We start from the raw sequence: 24,219 nt of genomic DNA on the forward strand, positions 1-24,219 counted from the left end.
CCCGGTCACAGCCTTTACCAATGGACTCTGATCCGGAAAGTTTTTATTCTCTGTTTATAAGAATGATCTGAAAACCATTGCTGGTATGCTATACTGAGCCATGAAGTATATGAATGCCGAAGATGCCGTGATCGCTAGAGGGGTGCAGATTGAAGAAGCGAGAAAAGTATGACGATCCCCATTTGGATAGAGGAAGGAAGGCAACCCGAACTGGTAACAAAAGGGACGAACGAAGGTCAAGGCCCCTCCCAGACGAATGACCAACTTCACTCCGCTTAATGCCCCGCTCGATTAGGTCCTGATGTAGATTAGGGACGACCCCGCCTTGGCATGGCCCAATAAGCTAAAGGGCAACCTAAACAAAAGGCCGAGGAATAAGTACTGTCGCTTCCACCATGACTATGGGCACGACACCTCCGATTACTATAACCTACAGCAATAGATAGAAGCCTTCATTAGACAAGGAAAATTGCAACGGTTCATAGGGTGAGAAAGAGTAGGAGAAAACCCACCGAGGGACCAAGAGCCAAATCGACGAGTCAAGGAATGACCCAAGGCCCCACTTGGAGAGATAAGAGTGATCGTTAGGGGGAGCACATTGATTATATCCTCAAGGAAGGCAAGGAAGACCTACCTACGGATGGTGCAAAATGTACAACTTATCGGTCGTTCGCCTAAGCTTAATTGGATGAATGACCAAGTGATCAGCTTCACTAAGGAGGATGCTCGACGAGTCCACCACCCCATGAAGATGCCTTGGTGATCAATCTGACCATTACAGACTTTAATATTTGACGAGTCCTAGTAGACAACAGAAGTTAGCCGACATCCTCCACTATCTAGCCTTCCAACAGATGAGGATTAGTAAGGAACAACTTATGCCATCGAATGTCCCTTTAGTGGGCTTTGGTGGAAAAAGCTCATGCCCTTCAAATCTGTCATGCTTTCGATTACCATCGACACCTATCCTCAACAAATCACCAAGGATGTTACCTTCTTGGTAGTGGATTGCTTGTCAGCCTACAACGCCATCATCGGGTGACCAACACTCAACGCGTGGTATGTAGCCACATCCACATATCACCTACTATTGAAGTTTCCTACGGATTACAGGATAGGAAAGGCTTGTGGGAATTAGATGGTAGCTCGAGAATGCTATGTAGCCATGTTGGAGAAGGACGAACAAATGACCACCATGAACATTGAGGAGCGACAAGTGAAGGTAGAACTGATGAAGGGATTAGAAACCATCTCCCTGGATGACAAACACGCAGATCGGATCACTTGCATCGGCACGCAAGCCAACCTTTTGGTCCAAAATGGGTTGATCCTTTTCCTAAGGGACAACCTGTACATCTTTGCCTGGAGCCATGAGGACATGCCTGGGATTGACCCAAATATCATGGTCCATCAACTCAACGTCTCCCTATCTTTTCCACCCGTTAGACAAAGAAAGAGGGTTTTCACACAAGAAAGGGATAAGGCCATAGCTGAAGAAGTTCACAAGCTGTTGGATGTAAGCTTCATTAGAGAAGTCTATTACCCCGAATGGTTGGCTAACGTAGTAATGGTTAAGAAGGCAAATGGCAAGTGGAGGATGTGTGTGGACTTCACCAACCTAAATAAGGCATGTCCAAAGGATAGTTACTCTCTCCCACAGATTAACCTCCTTGTAGACTTGACGATTGGACACCAGTTGTTAAGCTTCATGGATGCTTTCTCTGGTTACAACTAGATCAAGTTTGAGGAGTCTGACCAAGAGAAGACATCTTTTGTCACAAGCCAAGAAGTTTTTTGCTATAAGGTCATGCCATTCGGATTGAAGAATGCGGGGGTAACATACCAAAGGCTCATAAATAGGATGTTTATCTAATAGACCAAAAGAAACATCAAGGTATACATAGATGACACGTTGGTGAAGAGCAAAGAAGAGGACCATCACCTGAATGATCTTAGGGAGACTTTTGAAACTATTCACCTCTACAGAATGAAGCTTAATCCTAGCAAATGTGTGTTCAGGGTATCATCGGAAAAGTTCCTTGGCTTTATGGTATCCCAACGGGGTGTCGTAGCCAACCCCGATAAGATCTAAGCAATCCTAGAAATTAGCCCTCTAAAGAATTTCAAAGAGGTACAAAGCTTAAACGGAAGAGTCGCGACACTCAACAAATTTGTCTCGTAGGCGACGGATAAATGCTTGCCATTCTTCAGAATTCTAAAGAAAGCTTTTAAATGGACAGACGAATGTCAGAATGCATTTGAGGAGTTGAAGGCATACTTGGTGTCCCCACCGCTCTTAAGTCCATTCAAAACGGATGAAAAGCTCTTCCTATACCTTGCCATATCCCCTACAATCGTCAATTCAGCCCTGACCCGAGAAGAAGATTGCGTACATTTGCCCATGTACTACACTAGCCGAGCACTAAGGGGGGCAGAAGAGAGATATCCCCTCATGGAAAAGTTAGCCTTCACTTTGATCATAGCAACCCACAAGCTCAGGCCATACTCCCAAGCACATACCATAGTGGTTCAAACAAATAAGCCACTACAGAAAATAATGGATAATCCTAAGGCTACTAGATGGTTGGTCTTATGGGCAATAGAGCTGAGTGAATTCGACATATGGTACTGCCCGAGGATCGCAATCAAAGCCCAGACCTTAGCTAATTTCATCGCAGAATTCATGATGGGCGAAACTGACGACTAGGGGGCAACCCCTTGGAAGTTCAAACAAACGGGTCATCCAACAAAAGTGTTGGAGGGATTGGAGTGGTCCTTCAATCCTCCGAAGGGGACATCATCGAATGTATTGTCTATCTCCAATTCTTGATGACTAATAATGAGGCCAAATACGAAGCCATTCTCATAGGGCTTGATTTAGCCAAGTAGTTGGGGCCCTATCAATTATCCTTCATAGCGACTCCCAGGTTGTCATTAGGCATATCAATGGGGATTATTAGCCAAGGGCGAACAAATGAAAAAGTATCTCGACCTTATTAGAAGACGGACAAATCAAACCTTTGTGGTAAAATTCTTACAAGTCCAAAGAGAAGAAAATGAACGCACCGATTAATTAGCCAAAGTTGCATTTGTGGAACACATTACGATCGATCGATAGGTCTTATCCTTCATTCAGTACTCCCCCGCCATTGAGGAATTGGAGATACAGATGATTTCAAAGGGTGCTGACTAGACAACTCCGATCATCTCTTACCTTAAGAACGGGACACTTCCCTAAGACCGCGATGAATACCGACGATTGGAAGTTTGGGCAGCACACTTCGTGCTGATAGCGGATATGCTATACAAGAGAGGTTTCTCCTGACCAAACCTAAGGTGTTTGATCCCTGACGAAGCAAAGCATGTCATGAGGGAAGTCCATAAAGGGGTGTGCAGAAACCACTCAAGGGCGCGATCATTGGACCACAAGCTTATACGAGTAGGATACTATTGGCCTACAATGCAGAAGGATACCAAATCCTACATGAAGGCATGTGACAAGTGCCAATACTTCAGTAATGTTGTAAGGCAACCGTCCAAACTACTCACCCCGATGAATGCCCCATGGCCTTTCCCTGAATGGGGACTGGACATCATTAGACCATTTCCAATGGCAATGTAACAACTTAAGTTCCTAGTTGTGGGGATCGACTACTTCACCAAATGGGTAGAAGTAGAACCACTAGCAACCATTATGGAAAAGAATGTTCGTAGCTTCATCTGGAAGAGCATCAACTATTGATTTGGGATCCCTAGGGTCCTTATATCTGATAATGGCAAACAGTTTGACAACGATGCATTCAAAGACTTTTGCAATCAATTGGGGATCAAAAACCATTACTCTTCACCTGCCCACCCACAAGTCAATGGATAAATTGAGGTTACAAACTGATCATTGCTCAAACTGATCAAGATTCGGCTGGAGGGGGTAAAGGGGATATGGCGGAACAAGCTATCAAGCATCTTATAGACATATAGGACAACCGCTCGAACACCCACAGGAGAAACACTATTTCGTCTACCATTTGGGAGTGAGGCTATCATCCTCGCGGAAGTGGGAATAGCAAGCTACAGGATAGCTCACCATGACGAAGGGAAGAATGAAGAGGAGATTTGTTTGCACTTGGATCTGCTGGACGAGGTAAGGGTGGCCGCTAAGCAACAAATGACCCGAAACCAAGACCTTATGGCCAAACACTATAACACCAAGGTGAAGCCTCGACACTTTAGCATTGGGGACCTTGTCTTGAGGAAAGTGACCACGGTCACAAAAGATCCCACGTAAGGGAAATTAGGACCTAATTGGGAAGGTCCATATAGAATCATTGATTGCAATAGGAAGAGCACCTATTACTTGGAAATACTCGACGGGCAAAGGCTACACCATCCTTGGAATGCTGAGCACCTCAGAAAAAACTATCAATAATGCATCTGCAGCAGCTTGTGATATAGCTTTTGTTATCGCTTACGTTATCACTTTCCCTTAAGTTTTTGTTTAAATAGTTGACAGACCGATTTTTCCGATAAACGACAGCAAGTTATCGACATTTCATTCAGTTATTTTCAAATGGAATTATTATTATCCACAATGAAGGAAGGTTTATAAAAGCGAAGTCCTACCTACGAGGTGGGCTGACAATCAAGGATGCCCTCATGCTCCTAATCTAATCCTAAGCCCTACCTAAAAAATGGACAGATGATCAAGGATGCCTTCGAGCACCTAATCCAATCCTAAGTCCTATCTGAAGGGTGGACAGACGATCAAAGATGCCCTTGTGCACCTGATCAGATCCCAAGTCCTACCTAAGGGACAGACAGACGATCAAGGATGCCCTTGAGCACCTGATCAGGTCATAAGTCGTACCTAAGGGGTGGACAGATAATTAAGGATGTCCTCACGCACTTGATCAAATATTAAGTCTTACCTATGGGGTGGACCGACGATCAAGGATGCCATCAAGCACCTGATCTAATCCTAAGTTTTACCTAAGGAATGGATAGATGATCCAGGATGCCCTCGAGCACCTGATCGGATCCTAAGTCCTCTGTAAAGGGTGGACAGATGATCAAAGATTCCCTCGTGCACCTAATCAAATCTTAAGTCCTACCTTTGAGGTGGACCGATGATCAAGGATGCCTTCAAGCACCAAATCAAATCCTAAGTCCTACCTAAGGGGTGGAAAAACAATCAAGGATTCCCTTGAGCACCTGATCAGATCATAAGTCCTACCTAAGGGGTGGATAGACAATCAAGGATGCCCTCGCGCACCTGATCAAATCTTAAGTCCTACCTATAGGGTGGATCGACGATCAAGAATGCCCTTGAGCACCTGATTCGATCCTAAGTCCTACCTAAGGGATGGACAGATGATCAAGGATGCCCTCGAGCAATAATTAAATCTTAAGCCCTACCTATGAGGTGGACCGACGATTAAGGATGCCCTCGAGCACCTAATCCAATCTTAAATCCTACCTAAGGGATGGTGAGACAATCAAGGATACACTCGTGCACCTGATCCAATTCTAAGTCCTACTTAAGGGGTGGATAGACGATCAAAGATGCCTTCGTGCACCTGATCAAATCTTAAGTCCTACCTAAGGAGTTGACAGACGATCAAGGATGCCCTCCTGCAGCTCAGATCCTAAGTCCTACCTAAGGGGTGGACAGACGATTAAAGATGCCCTCGAGCACCTGATCAAATCTTAAGTCCTACCTAAGGGTGGACAGACGATCAAGGATGTCCTCGTGCACTTAATCAAATCCTAAGTCCTACCTAAAGGGTGGACAGACGATCGAGGATGCCCTTGTGCACTTGATCAAATCCTAAGTCCTACCTAAGGGATGGACCAATGATTAAGGATGCCCTCGTGCATCTGATCCTTACCAAAATTTAAAACCCTACCCGATGGGTAAATCGACGGCTCAAAGAAAGGAGGGTTGGGGTGAAATAACCGACGAGTCGTAGCCTTCAGTGCCCAATACTGAGATAAACCCTCCAAACCAACAATTGACTTAACATTGATATGGTATAGAGAAAACCGACAAACATAAACACTTGTGTAAAATGCAAGAGAAAAATTATAAAAGCTTTATAAAGTTGTAGAAATATATAAGCATCAGCCCAAAACAAGGACAAAAAGTAACTAATGTCCAAAACATGGCACCACCATTGTTCTTAAATTACAAACCAAAGAAATAGAAAAATAATACAAAAAGGAAAAAACAATCTCTTAAGCATCGGCAGGGGTGTTGGTTGGCTGATCATTGGAACCTTTGGGGTCGTCGGTCTTGTCAATAGGTCCGTTGGTCACTAGCACCTCGTCATTATTGTCTGCATCATCGGGATTGGGCTCAGCAGCCGAAGTCGTCGGGGTAGTAACCTTGATCTGGATTTGAGAGAAGTTTAAATCTGGGAACATGAGGACAACTTGCTTGTAGAAGTCCTTGAAGCCGTCCCTATAGTAACCCCCAATTTCATTGAAATGGGGTTGGGACACTTGGTACTCCTTAATGTGCTCATCAACACCAATGACTAACTTGACTTGTTCAAATACCCCCAAGAATGGTAGTAGAAAGACCTTATGCTATTCCACTCGTTGGGATGACACACCTAGTTGACCCCTTGCACGAAGAAGAACCTAGCCTTCCATTGACAATTGGAGTCAGGCATATTAGATATCAATCTTAAGGTAGCCCAACGACATATGAAATTGTAAAAGCCCTTGGATCGAGGGAGCTTTTAGGGCTTGTAGCAATAGTAAAACCCCTCTAAAGTTAGGGAGCAATGACCTCCACTAAGTTGATCCCATAACACCTCAGCCCTAATGAAGATCCTCCAAGCATTAAGGGCTATCTGACTGAAGGACATGCCCATGTAAGAGGCCAACCAACGATGCAGGGGAATAGGAGTAGACGAAGCCCTGCTATGAAGGCGGTCTTGTAAAAACCTACATCAGACGACCTCCCATCATAGCACTTCTCCCCTATGTCGCCCTTCCTAATGGGCACATCGTTTGGTATTTGGAAGTGAGGCCTCAGCTTGCTGAAGACCTCATCACTCATATCAATTGGAAAATCATGGATAGACCAGATATCAAGGACAATCTCCCTTGGACGTCGCCCAGAGGGACTAGGTTCCTCCGAAGGGGAATTAGACGCTGACTCCCTGCCAGAAATCGACGAATCCTTTGACTTGTACTCATGCTTAGAATGACTAGACAAGTCATCATCCGAACCCATGCAGACTGATGGTGTACGATCACTGGTCGCTTCACTATCTCTAGACATCTCCCACCTACAAGCGATGAATGAAAACTAAGATTCTACTCCACCTCCTATGTAACTAACGAAAGAGAAGTAAGAGGAAAAAGAAAAAAAAAAGGGAAACCGACGAAGCATACCTAAGAAACGGACGAACGAATAAACCGATGAAGCAAAGGGTTTGACGATTTGGCTTTGGGATCAGAATGAAAAAATTTTAAGTAATGAGGATAGTAATGGCATTGAGCTATTTATAGGATGGTCTGGCGCGGAGAAAGAAGCGTCGTGATGCTTGGCTCATCAAATCAGAAATTGACATGTGTCTTTAGCCCTGTCAAAAGGACATAATTACCCCTATTTATGATGCATGACACTAAGGAAAAGCATTTATGGCAACTCCGTGACCTGTCGGCCATCCCGATGACTCACGGAGTAGGGGGTAGCTAATGGGGATAATTTCTGACTGATCGGTATGGGTGTGCCCGAAAGGGATGACTGACTCCAAAAGGGATGATCGACCCATGGGCCAACGGATTAGGCAAATCCCTGATCTTGATGATCCATCCCCCTAGGGTTTCCATAGGGCTTGCGTAGGGCCCACTCACACATCCTTATATGAAAATTACTTGCACATCACGATTAAAGGCCCTACAATGCAATCAAATCTCTTATATATGAGAAGGTGATCCCGAGTATCTTGGGATCATTCTCTCTACATAGAAACTCTCTTGTATCAAGGGATTCAAGTTAGCTCTCTACCACTATATAAACTACAAACCTTACCCTTCTTGAGGTACATGAATTCTCCCTAGCTCTTGTACTCTTGAGTTCTTGGAGATTCTTCTATCACTGACTTAACCTTCGAAGGGTCTTTGCCCGGTACCCTACTGGTGCCCTTTGATTGGTTCTTTTCTTTTGTTCTTCAGGTACACCCATTGGCACGTGTATGGACGATTAACTCAATAATGATTTTTGTGCATCATCGAGATGCATATTAGGTCTATGCACAAGTTGAATTACATAAGATGTGTATATGTTGTAGTAACGATGATTAGATGCTTCCCTTGGGCATTTATCTTATATTGTGAAATATGCAATTTTTCCTCAAAAGTATTTACAAGTTTTGTAAGAAGTTGGCTGCAAGATCACATTGTGTTCTTCATTCCTCTTTGATAACATTTGGAGAATTAGAAATTAAACGATCTTTGCACATTACATACCTGACCCCAGAAAAGATGCAGATGCAATCAGTATATAGATCATTTTCTGAACATGCTTAAGTCGGATCCTCTCAGATTGCAAGGCCAACCTTGAAATGGACTCCTACCCAAACTAGTTAGATTAAAATCAAACGAGTTATGTGATGTTATTTTTGCTCATTCAAATCTCTTCACTCCCTCGGATCCGACCCTTGGAGAATCCCAAGCTGCTCTTCAAGCTGTCAAGCCAGCAGTTTTTCACGATAATTCCTATGTTCTTTTCAAAGGATATTGCAAAGGGTTTATTGAAGCTCTGCAGTATGTTCACTCAACCCCTCCCTGATTCCTTGCTCCGTCTCTCTTGGAGAATTCTTTTTGTCTTTATTTTTTTAGGGACGTAAATTTCTTTTCTCACAATTTGGCTCGCTGGGCTGTTATCTATAATTGGGATGGACCCATTTCCATCTCCTTTCTTCTTCCGAGAGTTATTTCCCCTAAAGATTAAAATGGGTTGCAACCATTCTCTTGTTTCTATCTATATATCTATCTTTATTCACAAAAAACAAAAATAAAAACTCCTTGCCACTCAATAATCATATAGTTGTGCTATTTATTTCAGAAGGAAAGATGTTTTGACATTTTACTGTTTTTTTCCCCTTTGTTGATATCATATTGTATAGCAAATAACCACAATCTCTCCTTTCACTCTTTTTTTGAATGATTATATTCTCTAGGGGTGTGCAAAAAACCGAAGAACCGAAAAAACCGCTTCAAACCGATCGAAACCGAACTGAAATTTCGGTTCGGTTTCGGTTCGGTTCGGTTTCGGTTTATTATGTAAAAAACCGAAAAGTTCGGTTCGGTTTTCGGTTTCAAATTTTAATACACCGAACCGACCGAACCGAACCGAAATATATTATTATATTATATTTTATATTAAATATATAATATTTTGTAAATATTGGCTGGCTGCTTTCAGCATTGTGTTGGGCAGTGGACCTTTCCATCATCTATCCTTTCATTTTAATACAACTCAATGATAAATTGGCAGTGGCTTCCCTCATTTCCTTTCAAAATTCAAATCATCCGACCAAGTAAACTAAAGTAAATATAGCATTTTAAAATCCATTAAATTAATCATTTGTAATTAAACTAAGTAAATATTTAATTAAACTAATTAAACTAAAACTAATTAGAGTATAAAATCAAAGGTTAGAAAACCCAATCCTACGTTCCCACATTTTTCAGATTTCACTCTCACGGTCTCACACTCTCCTCTCTCTCAAGTTCAGCCTCACTCCACAGTCTCACGCCGAATCTCCCTCTGCCGCCGCCTCCACACACCACCGACCGCCCAGATCAAGTGTCGGCCAAACACCCAAGACCCACAATCACCGGTCCACCCAGATCTTAGCCTACCCTTCCCTCATCACCGATCCACCTCTCCGATCGCCAGCCATGCACGGACGAGCTCCGATCTTGACAACCGACCCAGGCCACCAACACCGATCGCCGATCTGGCCGCGCTTCTCCCATACTGAGTCACAGGCAACGCCTCGGAAAGCACGGACGAGCCACATGCAGGAAAACCGATCTGGCTGCCGCCGCTCCATCCACTCCGATCCTCTCTTTCCCTCAATCTCTCACCCTTTCTTCCTCCTCTCACCGAGTTTGCTAATAAAAGATGTTTTTATTTTGATTTTTCCTTTCTTCCTCCTCTCACCTGGATTGTGAATAAAAGATGTTTTATTTTGATTTTTGGTTGTGTTAAGGGTATATTTTGAATTTTTTTGTTATAAAATTTGTTTGGGAGTTGAGAAAATGGCTGGAAAAATGCGAAAAATTAGTAGGAAAAAACCAAAGGCTCAACTGGCCTAAACTCCAGGCCCAAAAACCAGAACCGACCGAAAAACCGACAGAAACCGAAACAAACCGAAACCGACGGTTTTTCAACTATTTCGGTCGGTTTCGGTTAAGACTTTTACAAACCGAAAATTTCGGTTTCGGTTGGCCGGATAAAAAAAAACCGACCGAACCGAACCGATTACAGCCCTAATATTCTCAAATAATAATTCTTGTAAACAACAGTTACTGCAATCATGGACATCAAACGAACGTTCAGGATCTCTAGAGACGATTGGCAAGGAGACCCATGTGTTCCACATAAATATTTATGGAATGGTTTGACTTGCAGTTCAGATAGTACTCCAAGGATCATTACACTGTGAGTGCACTTCCAAAACATGTTAAATCAATGAAATTAAGTTCATTAATATATTTATTTTCTAAACCAAAAAAGTTTCTCAAATAAAAATCCATTACAAAAGTTGGACCATCACAAAAACTGATAGTATCACATTTCAAAAGAACTGTTAATTCCTTCTCAAAGAAAAAGAACTGTTAATTCTGACGGTTGGTTAAGGGTGGTTGGTATCGCAGCCATCTCTTTTACGTTTGAAGGGGAAATCATGCTTTTGTATTAACCCTTACGGTTGGTTAAGGGTTTTGCAGATTGTATTAGTCACATGTGATTTTTATACTTAGGTTGTTAGAAGTGGTAGTAATTTGTTATTTAAGTAGTTGAGGTAGTTTTGTTTAGATTGGACATATAGCTCACAGTATAAGCTTCAGTTCAGCAATGCAAAGAAACGGATAACCTTTCTTCATCTTTGCTTTCTGTCTTGATTTTCTCTAGGTTTTCGGTCATCAGTTTTCTCTATCAACAATTTAACATGGTATCAAAGCTACCTTTATATCCAACCATGGCTTCTTTATCTACTAACGCTACAATTAATTCAAATCAATTATCACCAGCCAGCTTCACAGCGAACACCTATGCTATCACTCTCGAATATCTAATCTCTGTCAAATTGGATCAGAATAACTATGTTATAAGGAAATTTTCAAATACTAAACTTCTCAAGGCATACTCACTGCCGAATATTGTGTTGTGTCAATCTAGTCTTATGTGAATTATGAAAATCAATTAGCAACTTTATTCAATCTCCAAAAAAAAGATTATTACTAAAATTACCAAGCCAAGATATTAATCACATATAAGCACAAAAAATTTATGTAGAAAACCTATTTATCCTTGAAGGGAAAAACCATTAGACACACTCAAAAAATCCACTATTATAAAATCAATTACAATATTCTCTTAGGTTTATGAGTAACTTGAGATTCACACCAAATGCAATAATATTTTTATCTGAAAAATAATACAAACTCACTTAAGATCTCCACTCACTCTGGATACAACTCTTTATGGTTGTAGTATCCAAAAAAACCTTGTTTCGGAGAAAACCCTAATTTTTTCTCCCCTTGTGTAGGTCTCATAGTTAAAAAAAATCTCCTTGTTTTCTTTGCTCTTACACATACATTTGCCTCTTTCTTTTTCTCTCTTCACTACAATAATCCAAACTCTACAAATTATCCTTAATTTGTGATATTAAGAGAGAGAAGAAATGCAATAACCAAATAATTGGTTTATTCTTTAAGATATCTCAATTGATGGTTACATGCACTATTTACTGAACTTCTTCAGTTCAGTAATGCAAGAATATAGATATATGTCTTTCTTCATCTTTGATTTCCCTCCAGCTTTTCTCTCGGTTTTTGCTCATATGATCCTCTCTCAAAAACTTAACGGCCGCAACACATACCCAAATGTTTTTATATGTGCATATACATTACAAATTCTAATTCTTGAATTTGAAATTCTTATAAGTTAGATATTTAAATGCGATAAAACTTTTTGGGTAGGATACACAATTTGCTTGAAGTTGTCTTTGCAGAAATTTTACTGGGAACAAGCTTAAGATAAATTACGCCCCCCTTTTCTTTTCTTTTTTCTTTTTTTATTCATATGCAAGCAAAAATGAATTTCTCTGGTGCTTTTTACAATTTCACTGCACTCGTTTCATTTTGATGGAATACTCACAATCCCTTTTGTGTGTGTGGGTGGTGTGTGTGTGAATTTATAAATTCTCTTTATGGTAACGACACCAGCTCTTTCTTCTTTGATAAATTACAAGCAGGAATTTGAGTTCAAGCAACTTGACAGGGAAGATAGTGACTTCATTCTCCGACCTCACAGCACTGCAGTACTTGTAAGTAATAAGTAAAAATGGGATTTTATTTTAGCATTGAGTTCCGCTGCCAGTGCACGTGTGATTATTAAATTCCACAAAGGAAAAGTTAGAAAAACTAGTCTCTGATCAACAAAGTTGGACTGAGATGAATTCCCTTTTTTTTTTTCCTAGCTCGCTGGCTCGCTCAGTTGGCCGAAATCAATTCACTTTTAACATGTATAAGTGTTCAAGCGATGTCTTAAACTGCCTAAAAAGTGTTAAATGTTATATACAAGTCCAAGAACCAAGCTTGCAAATTAAATTTAGGTATAATTTCTTAGGTGTAATATATTAATTTTTTTATTAAATACAAATATATAGTTCCATTGAATTTAATTGTCCTCAAAAAAATATTATTTCTCCTTTATTGATCAATGCAATTATATATTTAATTTTTTTTTGAGAAGGATTTATTTAAATTTAATTAATAAACTTAATGTATTACACTAAGAATTCTACCTAAGTTTTATCCTAAGCTTTTTATGCAAGTTGTTTAATTAAATGTGAGATTCTTAAATGTTAACTTTATTGTAAATGAAATAGTTTATCTTCATGCCGAAGAGCTATCTTTACCCAAAACTATTGTAAATGTTAACTTTATTGTAAATGTGAATTTTTTTTATTTTTTTATTTTAATTTCAGGGATTTATCATACAATAGCTTGGATGGGAACGTACCAGAATTTTTAGCTCAACTACCAAATTTGAAAACCCTGTAAGTTATTGAGCTTTAAATGATGCACGATTTTTTGTCACAAAACATTCAATATATATTATTCTTCTACCAAAAAAAAAAAAAAAAAAACAACAACGACAACAACAAACAATATTAATACGAAAATCACAAATAAATAGCTTTAAGAGCAAGGTTAGATTTATCGCACAAAGTTATAAAATCGTGTATGGTTGTTGTTATTGAAGATTGATTCACACACCTTCAGAACCAATGAGCTCAATGCAAATGGATTTCTAGATAGTTCAATCACAAGATTAAAATATAGCATGCCTCTTGTATTGATGCAATGATGCACTTCAAAATTAGAAGAAAATGACAAAGGTAGCGATTTTAGATTCCAACAATGCTACATTATATATTTTTTTTCTTGTTGAAATCATATACTGTGATTAGGGCAATATCATTTCTTTGATTACTAAATAATAATATTACTTTTGTTATACACAAATTATAATTTGTCATATTATTGGTTATTGGAAAAATATAATGAAATTTGTTATATGACTCTGATCAGCTTTTTGAGGTGACGGAGATGACCACTCGTGTGTAGACAAATAAGAAAGAAATGGTTTTATTATTTAGTTTTTTTTTTTAATTGTTATTTTTGTGTGGTTAAACCTGGTAGTGTCGTCGCGATTTGGGAAGTAGGCTAAGCATGTAACAAGCTGAAAGCCCGAGGCCCTAAATCCTTAGTAAAAAACGGCTAAAAAGCCCATATATAAGACCCCAGCCCATTAAAGAAAAACTGGAGAAGAGAGAAAAGAATGGGCTGTAGGAAAATCAGGCTGGATTACTATACTTACAAAAGCCTAGAAAAAGTGTTTCCAACACACACCAACAAATTGCTTATCAAAAAACAAACCAACAAATTTACAGATAAGAATTGAGATATTCTATTTTACTTTATATTTGCAGTAATTTAAGTGGGAACCAGCTGAAAGGTACAGTTCCAGAGGCTCTTATACAGAAGTCTAGAAATGGATTATTGGTCTTGGGGTTAGTTTTTCATCCTAACTGTATTATTTCATTTTCCTCTACTTCTTAGTTTTTGTAATTTCAAGTTTTTCACACGGTCCTCTCCCCCTTTCCCTTTGCAACTGTTTTGTAAATCTGATTTCATTTGTATTTTTAAAGGAAATTCCGTTTGTCAGCATTATTTAAATTTTAAAAACTTACTTATCTTCTCCTAAAAAAAAAAACGCAAGTCTTGGCGAAAATTCAGATCTTTGTCACCCAGTTCCATGTAAGAAGAAGGAAAAGAAGAAGATAAAGGGGCTGATTGTTTCACTTGCTGCTACGTCCCTAGTAGTCCTGGTCCTCCTTCTCATTTTTTGTGCTCTGGCTATCTACAAAAGGAAAAGACGAGGTATGTCCTTCATTTTATAGTTGTTACTACACTCCATAGTGTTGAGATTATTTATAAGAGATCTAGAACCCATGGCATAACTATTCATGATTTTTAGGACACACCAAACTTTCTAATTAATGCCAATGATCCACAACTAGTCACCATCTAGAACTCTATTAAAACAATTAGGGTTGTCTACAAGTATGTCTAGGTTGGGTTTCGAGCTCAACTTGCACCTGACCCGATTAGATCGAGTGGAGAAGAACAAGATCTGTTGCCGACCAATTAGGAGATCAGATCGAATGGATCAGATTTTCGTCAGGTGGTAGTCGAATTCGGGAGACCAATTAACCATGAAGAGAGGGGGAGCAACGAAGGAAAACTCACCAAATCCAATGAGATCTTGCTAGATTTGGTGGAGATCTCATCGGATATGGGGGATATTCACTGTATTTGACTTAATTCATCACTGATACGAGTGGATTTCCACTGAATTTCACCTTAAATGTCTTTGGATTTGAAACTATGTCACAATTCTAGAGGGCATCTGCCATTCGACTCGCTGGTGTCAGTTTTGGAAGGCTAAGACCCACCTTCAACCACCGAAGTTGTTGGATTGGTTTCAGTTGAGTGCTTTGTGTGGGTTGGTCTGGCAGGTTGCTTGGATAGCCCTAAAAATAATGGTCAAATTGGAAAAAACTAGTGTCCAAAAGTCCGTATAGGATTTCAAGAAAGGTTAAGATCATTTTCATTTCATTCCATTCCATTCCTCTGTGAACTTTCAAACTAACCTTATGATTGTTCCATTCCATTTTATTCAATTTTCAAAAGTCCATATAGGCTATCCAAAAATATTCTATTAATATTGAGAAAATATTTTCATAACAAATTATAAGTGGTTAGTTATTATTGGTTTAAATTTGAACTTAGCATTGAGATTACTTTTTTGACCTAATAATAATAATCAATAATAATCTGTCACTTAGAATTTGTTGTAAAAATGTTGTGGACATATTATTTCTCATTAATATTATAGTACATGTACATTAATAAGAGACCCTTAAATAGTTCAAAAAACCAAGAGCACTATTACTTCTTGGTGTTTCCAACTAATATATCTACAGTTCCAATTCTCATTTCCCCATTGTAACTATTAAATCATAATACATAAATAAAATGGTTCAAAATAAGCAACAAGTTAAAAAATGTTTGGCTTTAAAGGCAGATTAAAAAAACCTTCCAAATAACCTATACATATTAAAAGCTAAATTTTAGAAAAAATCTAATTAGATTTTAATTGGATTTTCAATTCTATGTTATATGTTCCATCTAATTTGTAATTTTTGTGTTAAGTGAATTATTGAGTGTAAAAATCGAAGAGTCTAAATCCAATTCTAAATTAGATTTCAATTGGAGTCCTATTTTGCACAATTTATCCATCTAACTTTTAATTTTTTTTGACAAGTAAATTATTGGTTGTAAAAACTAAAGAGTCAAAGTTCTAAATAATATATATATATATATATATATATATATAATGAGAAACCATTACATATTTTAGAAATGTATGATTTAAAAAAGATGTAAGCTATTACCATGTATAATTGGAACATTTTCTCAAAAAATGATATAAGTTGAACTATATAATTGTGATTATTTTCAACAAAGTTTAGTTACAAAATTGATTATAGCCTTAGGTTTTAACATTATTCAATATCTTTTTATTAGAGGTGAATTTTGATAAATCCACTATTGAATTACATTTTCTTCTTATATCCTCATTGTTTAGAAAATTTTTAGAAAATTAAAGATCAACAGTTGACTTGTCATATTTCTAACAAACTTTCCTCAAAAGTTTATGAAGATAACATTGCAAATTCAAATTCTCTAGAGTATCTAGAATACTCTACTACATAGATCTTTTCTAATCTTCACCTCTTATTCAAAAATCAATAATTTATATTACACCATGTCATTAATTCTTGGAAAAATTTTAAAAATAGATGCCACTATTAAAGTGTACATGTCACATTTTTTTAATTTAATTAGTTTTAATAAGGAAAAAAGAAAAAGAAAAAAAAAGTCATATCTCAATCCCATTCTCATTGCCGTGCCAACACCAACTAAACCAAACTTGTCTCTGGCGATGTTGAGGTGCTAGGACTTCAAAAAACCTGGCGGCCGGTTCGATTAGGGAGGTATGTCGCTAGAGTTGGGCGAGTAGAGAAGTATGGAAGGTGAAAGAGTTGCATTTTCAGATCTGAAAACCGAACCCCAATCCATTTCTTCTTGCCAACTAGTTTTAGACCTGGTTTATAGAAGCGAACCTTTTATTACAATGGATATAATTTTAAGCAAGACGAAGTGTTTAGGAATTTCTTAAGAGTTCCCACAGTGAAATTGATCTCTCCATTTTACAAGTATGGACTCCACTCACCCTAGAACGCATCATTAAATCCACCGACTCAGCAAATATAATGATATACTAGTGAATTCAATTACGTACAAATTTTTAACTTAGAAAAGAATTGGTACAAAACCCTGGCAATTGAAAAATGCGACAACCTGAGAAATATAATTTGCACAAAAGTATATTAATAATGGTTCTAGAAAATCAGTTGTTTTTCTGTCGCTTAAAAATGTCGGCAAGTTCTCTATTCATTCTAGCACTGAGATCTCGTTAGAGATAAGTTTGGTGCTGTTGGTGTTGGTGCTGGTGCGGCTGTGAGATTGGGGTTCAGATCTGAGTTTTTTAATTTTTTAATACTAAAAGAAAATTTAAAATGTTTTTTTTTTTTAGAGGTTTCAATTTATGGCGTACGCTTTTAGAACTCACAAAAAATGTAATATGTCCATTTTAGTAATTAATGTGACATCTATTTTCAAGGTTATGTGCAAAAATTAATGACATGTTCATTTTAATAGCTGATGTGACATCTATTTTTAGGAAAATTATTAGGTAATCCGAGAGTATACCTCCTCCCTCTCACATAGATGTAGATCTTGTGATGGATGGGATTCATCCCTATGTGAAAGGGAAGGAGTATAGTCCCGGACTATTTTCAAGGGTTTGTCTTTGAACAAATAGCTTTTAAATAAAAGATCAAAATTAAAAGAATTTTATATGGTAGAGTATTCTAGAAACTCGGGAGAATCTGAATTTAGGAGGCCTAGATGCCTAGTTGCTTATAAAGGTTGATCAGCCATTGGGTGTACTTAGATTTGCTCAAAGATCGTAATAGGCGATTTCGGTCTCCATTTAGATGATATCACTGCATACGATGGTTAGACTAGGTATTTTAGAGTTGAGGAGTAGTATTTATATATACATAGATTTAAGTAATTCAAGATTGAGGGAATAAAATTACTTTTTTTTTTTTTTTTTTTTTTTTAATAATAGAAAAAACATTGAATAAAGTTCCTTTTTTCTTTATTCTATTTTATTTTTATATTCATTTTTGGGAGTTACGTGTGATGATAGTAAAGGTGTTTACAGAATCCAACATCAAATTGAAGAATAGCAAGATGGCTGTGGAATCCAACATCAAACCGAAGAATCAACAATATAGCTACTCTGAGGTTGTGAGAATAACTGATAACTTCAATACCATTATTGGAGGAGGAGGATTTGGAAAAGTTTACTTGGGAACTCTGGAAGAAACTCAAGTTGCTGTTAAGTTGCTTTCTCCATCATCGAACCAAGGCTATAAGGAATTTCGAGCAGAGGTTAAATATGAGACCATAGTATTCTTTTCAATTATTTCAAATTGAAAAAAGTTAACAAATGCCCTAAGAGTATTGTTTTGAAAAACTATTCAAAGAAATTTTTTATGGAAAAGAAAAAAACAATTCATTTTTTTGATAGGTTTTTATATTTCCTATGAAAGTGGTACTGTGACTTTCCTAAAATGGTCAGTTAACAAATGCCCTAAGGGTACCTATTAACCAGACCCTTTAAAATTTTAATCTTGTATTGAAACTATGATAGTATGAGACATGCATATAGAAGATTTTCATTAAGCTAAACTAGATTACCGTCCATAAATGCAGGCAGAAATCTTAGTGAGAGTTCATCATAGAAACTTGGTCTCTCTCATCGGGTACTGTGATGAGGGTAAAAACAAAGCACTCATCTATGAGTACATGGCTAATGGCAACCTACACCAATATTTATCAGGTATAACCATATAAACAATAATTTATTCCATGTGTTTCATTTATGGTTCAGTCCATTGTTATCAAAATGTGAATCGTATCGTTAATCGATTTTTTATTTTTCTATATTGCGTATCGTAAGATACACAAATACTTAATAAATTTATAGAAGTTTATAGATATACATATATAAATGGTATCTTCATTATAAATTTGGAATATACTCAACTAAATAAATCAAATTATCATGTGTTTATAACATACATATTCAAATTAATTAAACTTAAAAGTGATAAACATTACAAATGACTAAAAGTAATAATATTTTTTTTTATTTTTTTTTATTTTTATTTTTTTTTTTACATTCATCATTTTGCCTAATGAACTCCATCTAAGTCAATGTTATCATCATGCTCATCATTTTACAAATTTATTTCTTCATTGATTTTTTTCATCATCATCAACATTTACTCTCTCCTTGTTCTTTTATTTTATTTTATGTTTCTTAATTCTTATTGACATTTTAGCTTCTTAGACTTATAACAATAATGACAAAAATAAAACATCATATCTTGTTAGTTAATACCTTATTCATAGTATAGAAAAGAAAATTGTAAATATGAAAGTGAAGTGTAAGTATGTTATCCAAATTTTATAGGATAAAGAGGAGGAAAAACAAATCCTTATGGACATGTTACTTTATCAGGCTAAATTACGTAACCTAATAATTGCGTTAAAAACAAGTCTAACAACTTGTTGAATTCAAATAAAAGAACAAATTTTAAAAAAAGAACTCATTTAAAAGCATATGTTTGTGTATCATGAGCACTTTTGATGTGCCCTTACAGCATGAAACTTTTTGTACACGATATGATACGTGTATCATACGATACTGACAAATATGGTTTGGCCTTTGCTAACTTATTAAATTAAATAAAAGCATGATTATCCTAGGACAAGATTTTGATACAGTACCATAACGGCAGTCTGTTGGTATAGTGTTCACCGAGAAAGTAAATTTAGCCAATTCATGTACTTAGTGTGCACATTGTTTGCTCTTAACATGAAACACAACGACTGCCACCTATAAAAATGTAACCAAGTATTGCCTTTGGTGGGCAAGAGCCTTGTGGGCACCGCTAGATTCTTCCATGATGAAGAATTTGTTTTCGAATGCCTCCTGTTATAAGTAATAAAAAGCCCAAAACCAAACAAAATGGTTTGATTTACCTTGAAAATCCAAGAATGGGGAGATGTTTCCGTGATACACTGATTTGAGAGACTAGATAAGAGATAAAAGGAGGAAAGGGAGGGAGGTGAGATGAACAAAAGAATAAAAAAGAGGAAAGGGTGGGAGGAATAAACTAGGCAATTTAAGCCTTGGGTAAACATTTTTTGGGGGGAAATTATACTTTACTCCCCTAAATTGTACCCCTTTTTACACTTACTCCATCAATTATAAGAATGCACAATTAACCCCTCTTCACTATTACCTGTGTAACACTTTCTCCCCTAAACTATGAAAATGCACACTTACCCCCCTTAAATTATTACTCGTATAATACTTTGAACCCCTTCTCATGGGTAATTTTTTATGGAACTGTGTCTTCTTATAATTTAGGAGAGTAAGTGTAAAAAAAATGTATAGTTTAGGGGGGGGGGGGTAAATGTAAAAAAATGTATAGTTTAAGGGGATAAGTGTTCATTCGGATGGTTTTTTGGTGTAAGTGTAAAAAGATGTTTAGTTTAGGGTGTAGGAGGTAAAGTATAATTGCTCCCCTTTTCTTGTCTATTCAAAATAAAGATAAAGATATATGTTTGTTGTGTTAGATATTTATATATCCAAGTAATGGCAGAACAAGGGTTTTGATTCAGGGGAGGATAATATTAGAATAATACTTTTTTTTTGCAAAATATTTTCCAAGAGTCCATTTCATATTTAAAACGTTTGTGAATGTTTGGACATTATTTCCAACTATTTTCTAATAGTTAAAAAACTTTATTTGTGACTTTTCATAATCTATATATTATAATTTAAACTCTCATTATTCCCTATAATGAAAAAAAAAAAAAAATATATATATATATATAATAGAAATCCTATTGTTATATATTCTCTAAAATCACTATTTGTAGAATCCAATATGCTTTGTTTTATCTCACACAAATTTGTAGTAAGCCTATAGCAAGTCAGGGTAATAATTGTTTAAGGAAAGTGATTTTATCGTGCCTCCAAATTGCTGCATTTTGTCTCAAATTCTTAGACATTTGATTAATTTAGGTTTTCTTAGTATGGAAAAAAAATTTCCTTATCTACCAAGAAAAGTATTCATTATCTACCAAGAAAGGTATCCCTTTATCTAGCAAGGAAGAAGTATTGTCGTTTTATAAATAGACAATAGCACAAAGTGTTTGGTGCCTTTTACCCAAAGGTCCTCTCACATAAGGAAAGACTTTAAATTAATTCGATAGTGCCCTAAAAAGATTTAATTATATGAGTAAATGGCTATTTTATTGTTTTGGGGGGGGGGGGGGGGGTGATTGTTTTTATATAGTCTTGGTATTTTGAGCTTCTACTATTACGCCAAATTGGTATCAGAGGCTAGTTGGTCTCACCAAGTAGAATGTGGAGGGCTTCCATATTAGCTCCACCCATACATGGTTTAGTAAAAGGGTTTTACTAGGTGCATGTTGGAAATTCCAATGGTTGTGCAAGGAAGACTCCTATGTTCACTTCTATGGTTGAGTAAAGGGCATTCTATTGGTGAGTGTAATGCATGATAATTGGATTGTTAAGGAAATTGCTTATGCTTAAGGGGGAGACTAATTGAAGTGCCACAATTGGCTTGGTAGTAGGTTCACACATGAAGAGGAAGATTTGTTGGAATATTTACATGTGGTAGTAGGCTCACACATTGAATTAGTAGAGTTACATATTAGATACTAATAAAAAGAATGACTGGTTAATGTTATATAAATTGGACTCAAAACCCATAGGCTTAACCTTTGGGTTGCTTGGTCATTATTTCTTCCATTCCATTGTTACCCCTTTATTTCCAACATGTTGAGCATGTCACAAGTATTATTTATTTTCTGGTCTAACTACAAAGTGAAGGTTGACTTCCATGAAAACTCCAACTAAAATAGAGAAATTAAAAAATTTTGGCTGCAGTTACCAATATGAATGTCCTGAACTGGAATCAGAGAATTCAAATTGCGGTGGATACAGCACAAGGTTTGGAAACATATTAATCACATGATTATTCCACTCCAATATCTATTTCTTTGTTTACATGACTAAATTACAAATGGCTTACTGGTGGAGTTGTAGGGTTGGAGTATCTACATAATGGTTGCAAGCCAACTATCGTTCACAGAGATTTAAAGACTACCAATATCTTATTAAATGAAAATATGGAAGGAAAGATAGCTGATTTTGGGTTGTCAAGGACTTTCGCAGCAGAAAGTGATTCTCATGTGTCAACTCGTCCTGCTGGAACACTTGGATACCTTGATCCTGAGTAAGTGTACATAATTTCAAATAGAATTATTTACCCTACCATGTTAAAATTTTGCACTACATAAATATCTCCATTTTGCACAAAAGAGAAAAAAATTTATATTGGGTACCCTTAAAATCTTAATTGAAGAGGAAATGTTAGTGATATTATGTGATTTTTACAAAAATTTCTTTATTTTATAATTCCAACTCACACCTCACTTTTTTCACTAGTTGGAGTTTTTTAAAGGCTATCATTCCACTACATCAAAAATAAATCTATTACATCTAATTCTAACTTAATGAAATTGGTATAGTGGTATTAAAATGAAGAAATAGAGGGTTTAATACATTACTACACTAGAAAATTTTTTTGCAATAATTTAAAATGAAGAAATCATTACAATAATTTGATACCAATTATTTTTGCAATTTATTGCAATGAAAAATATTAAGATATCGTTGCAATAATCTAATATCAATTATTTTACAATCTATTGCGATAACAAATATAAAATACTTATCTATTATAGCAAAAATATTGTTGCAATAATTTGAATTGATTTATTTTTTTCGATTATTTGCAATTTATTGCAATAAAATTTATGAAGTAATAACCTATTATTACAAGATATTAGAAAAAATAAATTATTTATTGCAAGAATATATATATATATATATATATTATTTATCAAAATTGTCATTAAAATATTTGGAGTTTATGCTACGAAACTTTTTGTTGCACAAATCTATTACTTCAAATTTTATTACAACAACTTATATCAACTATTGCAGTGAGACAAATGTTATTGAAATGGATTTTTTCGTTATAATAAGCATTTTTCTTGCAGTAATCATATAATTATATAATGTAGCTAACTAGTAGACTGGAAAAAAAAAAAAAAAAAGTATCCATAGTTTTAGGATTGTTAAACAAATCTAATAACATGTGTTTTACTTTTACATACAGGTTTCAAGCATCTGGAAACTTTAACAAGAAAAGTGATGTTTATAGCTATGGTATTGTCCTCTTTGAGCTAATAACAGGCCACCCAGCAATAATAAAAGGACCTGAAGAAAACACTCACATACTTGACTGGGTTTATCCTATAATTGAAAGTGGGGATATTCAAAACATTATTGATGCAAGGTTACATGGAGAATTCCACAAAAATTCTGCCTGGAAAGCTGTGGAGATAGCCATGTCCTGTGTACCACCCGTGGCAATCCAAAGGCCGGACATGAGTCAAGTATTGGTAGAAATAAAGGAATGTTTGACTCTGGAGATGGCTCATGAAAGAGGCCAAAATAAGACAACTTCAAACGGTCAACTCGTAGCGGCCTCTTTAGAGCTTGAATCAGATATTGCTGCCCTTGCTAGGTAGTTAGGTTTGTTTGCAGTCAGAATTTCCTTCCATGCAATATGTTCTTGGCCAAATATCTAGTATTAATTACATTAGTTTTTAAAAAATTTCTTAATACTTATTTCATGTTTGGATCACTTTTTCAATTAGGTACGAGTGGGACGTACTTCTATAGCTTTTAATACACAATTTTTATTGTGAATGAATTAATTTTTGATTATGGATTGATGGGTGAGTACCATCTACCATGAAATATGTATGCAAAATGCATTAGAGTGATTATTACTTAGGCTCTATTTGTTCCAATTTTGAAATTTTGGATTTAGACCCAAACTGATTAAGCAGCGATTAAATAATGTAACAAAAAATGGATAATCCAAACATTGTTTTCAATTTTCAAATCTAAAAATAACAATAATAAAAGCTATACATTCAACTTAGAGATTTGGGTGACGAAGTGAGAATTGAAAAATCGATGAAGCGCCTTTTGAAATTTAAAACAACTATAGATGATCCAAATTCGTT

General features: G+C 36.4%; 1 protein-coding gene across 2 annotated transcripts in view; it reads left to right on the forward strand.

Moving 5' to 3' along the window:
• Nucleotides 1-24,000, forward strand: part of LOC126725272 (LRR receptor-like serine/threonine-protein kinase IOS1) — a 33,246-nt gene extending 9,246 nt beyond the window's left edge. Inside the window, exons 3-12 of one of the 2 annotated variants that reach the window (XM_050429835.1) lie at nucleotides 10,549-10,684; nucleotides 12,501-12,572; nucleotides 13,236-13,307; nucleotides 14,244-14,324; nucleotides 14,534-14,694; nucleotides 18,158-18,402; nucleotides 18,727-18,853; nucleotides 22,004-22,066; nucleotides 22,163-22,352; nucleotides 23,301-24,000. In XM_050429835.1, the coding sequence (XP_050285792.1) occupies nucleotides 10,549-10,684; nucleotides 12,501-12,572; nucleotides 13,236-13,307; nucleotides 14,244-14,324; nucleotides 14,534-14,694; nucleotides 18,158-18,402; nucleotides 18,727-18,853; nucleotides 22,004-22,066; nucleotides 22,163-22,352; nucleotides 23,301-23,715 (1,562 nt within the window). In that variant the 3' untranslated portion in view covers nucleotides 23,716-24,000. The remainder of the gene's footprint in view (nucleotides 1-10,548; nucleotides 10,685-12,500; nucleotides 12,573-13,235; nucleotides 13,308-14,243; nucleotides 14,325-14,533; nucleotides 14,695-18,157; nucleotides 18,403-18,726; nucleotides 18,854-22,003; nucleotides 22,067-22,162; nucleotides 22,353-23,300) is intronic. The other variant, XM_050429836.1, reaches the window with a different exon arrangement.
• The last annotated feature ends 219 nt before the right edge of the window (nucleotides 24,001-24,219 follow it).

Source organism: Quercus robur, chromosome 5 (assembly GCF_932294415.1).
Source record: "Quercus robur chromosome 5, dhQueRobu3.1, whole genome shotgun sequence".
In the NCBI taxonomy this organism is placed as follows: domain Eukaryota; kingdom Viridiplantae; phylum Streptophyta; class Magnoliopsida; order Fagales; family Fagaceae; genus Quercus; species Quercus robur.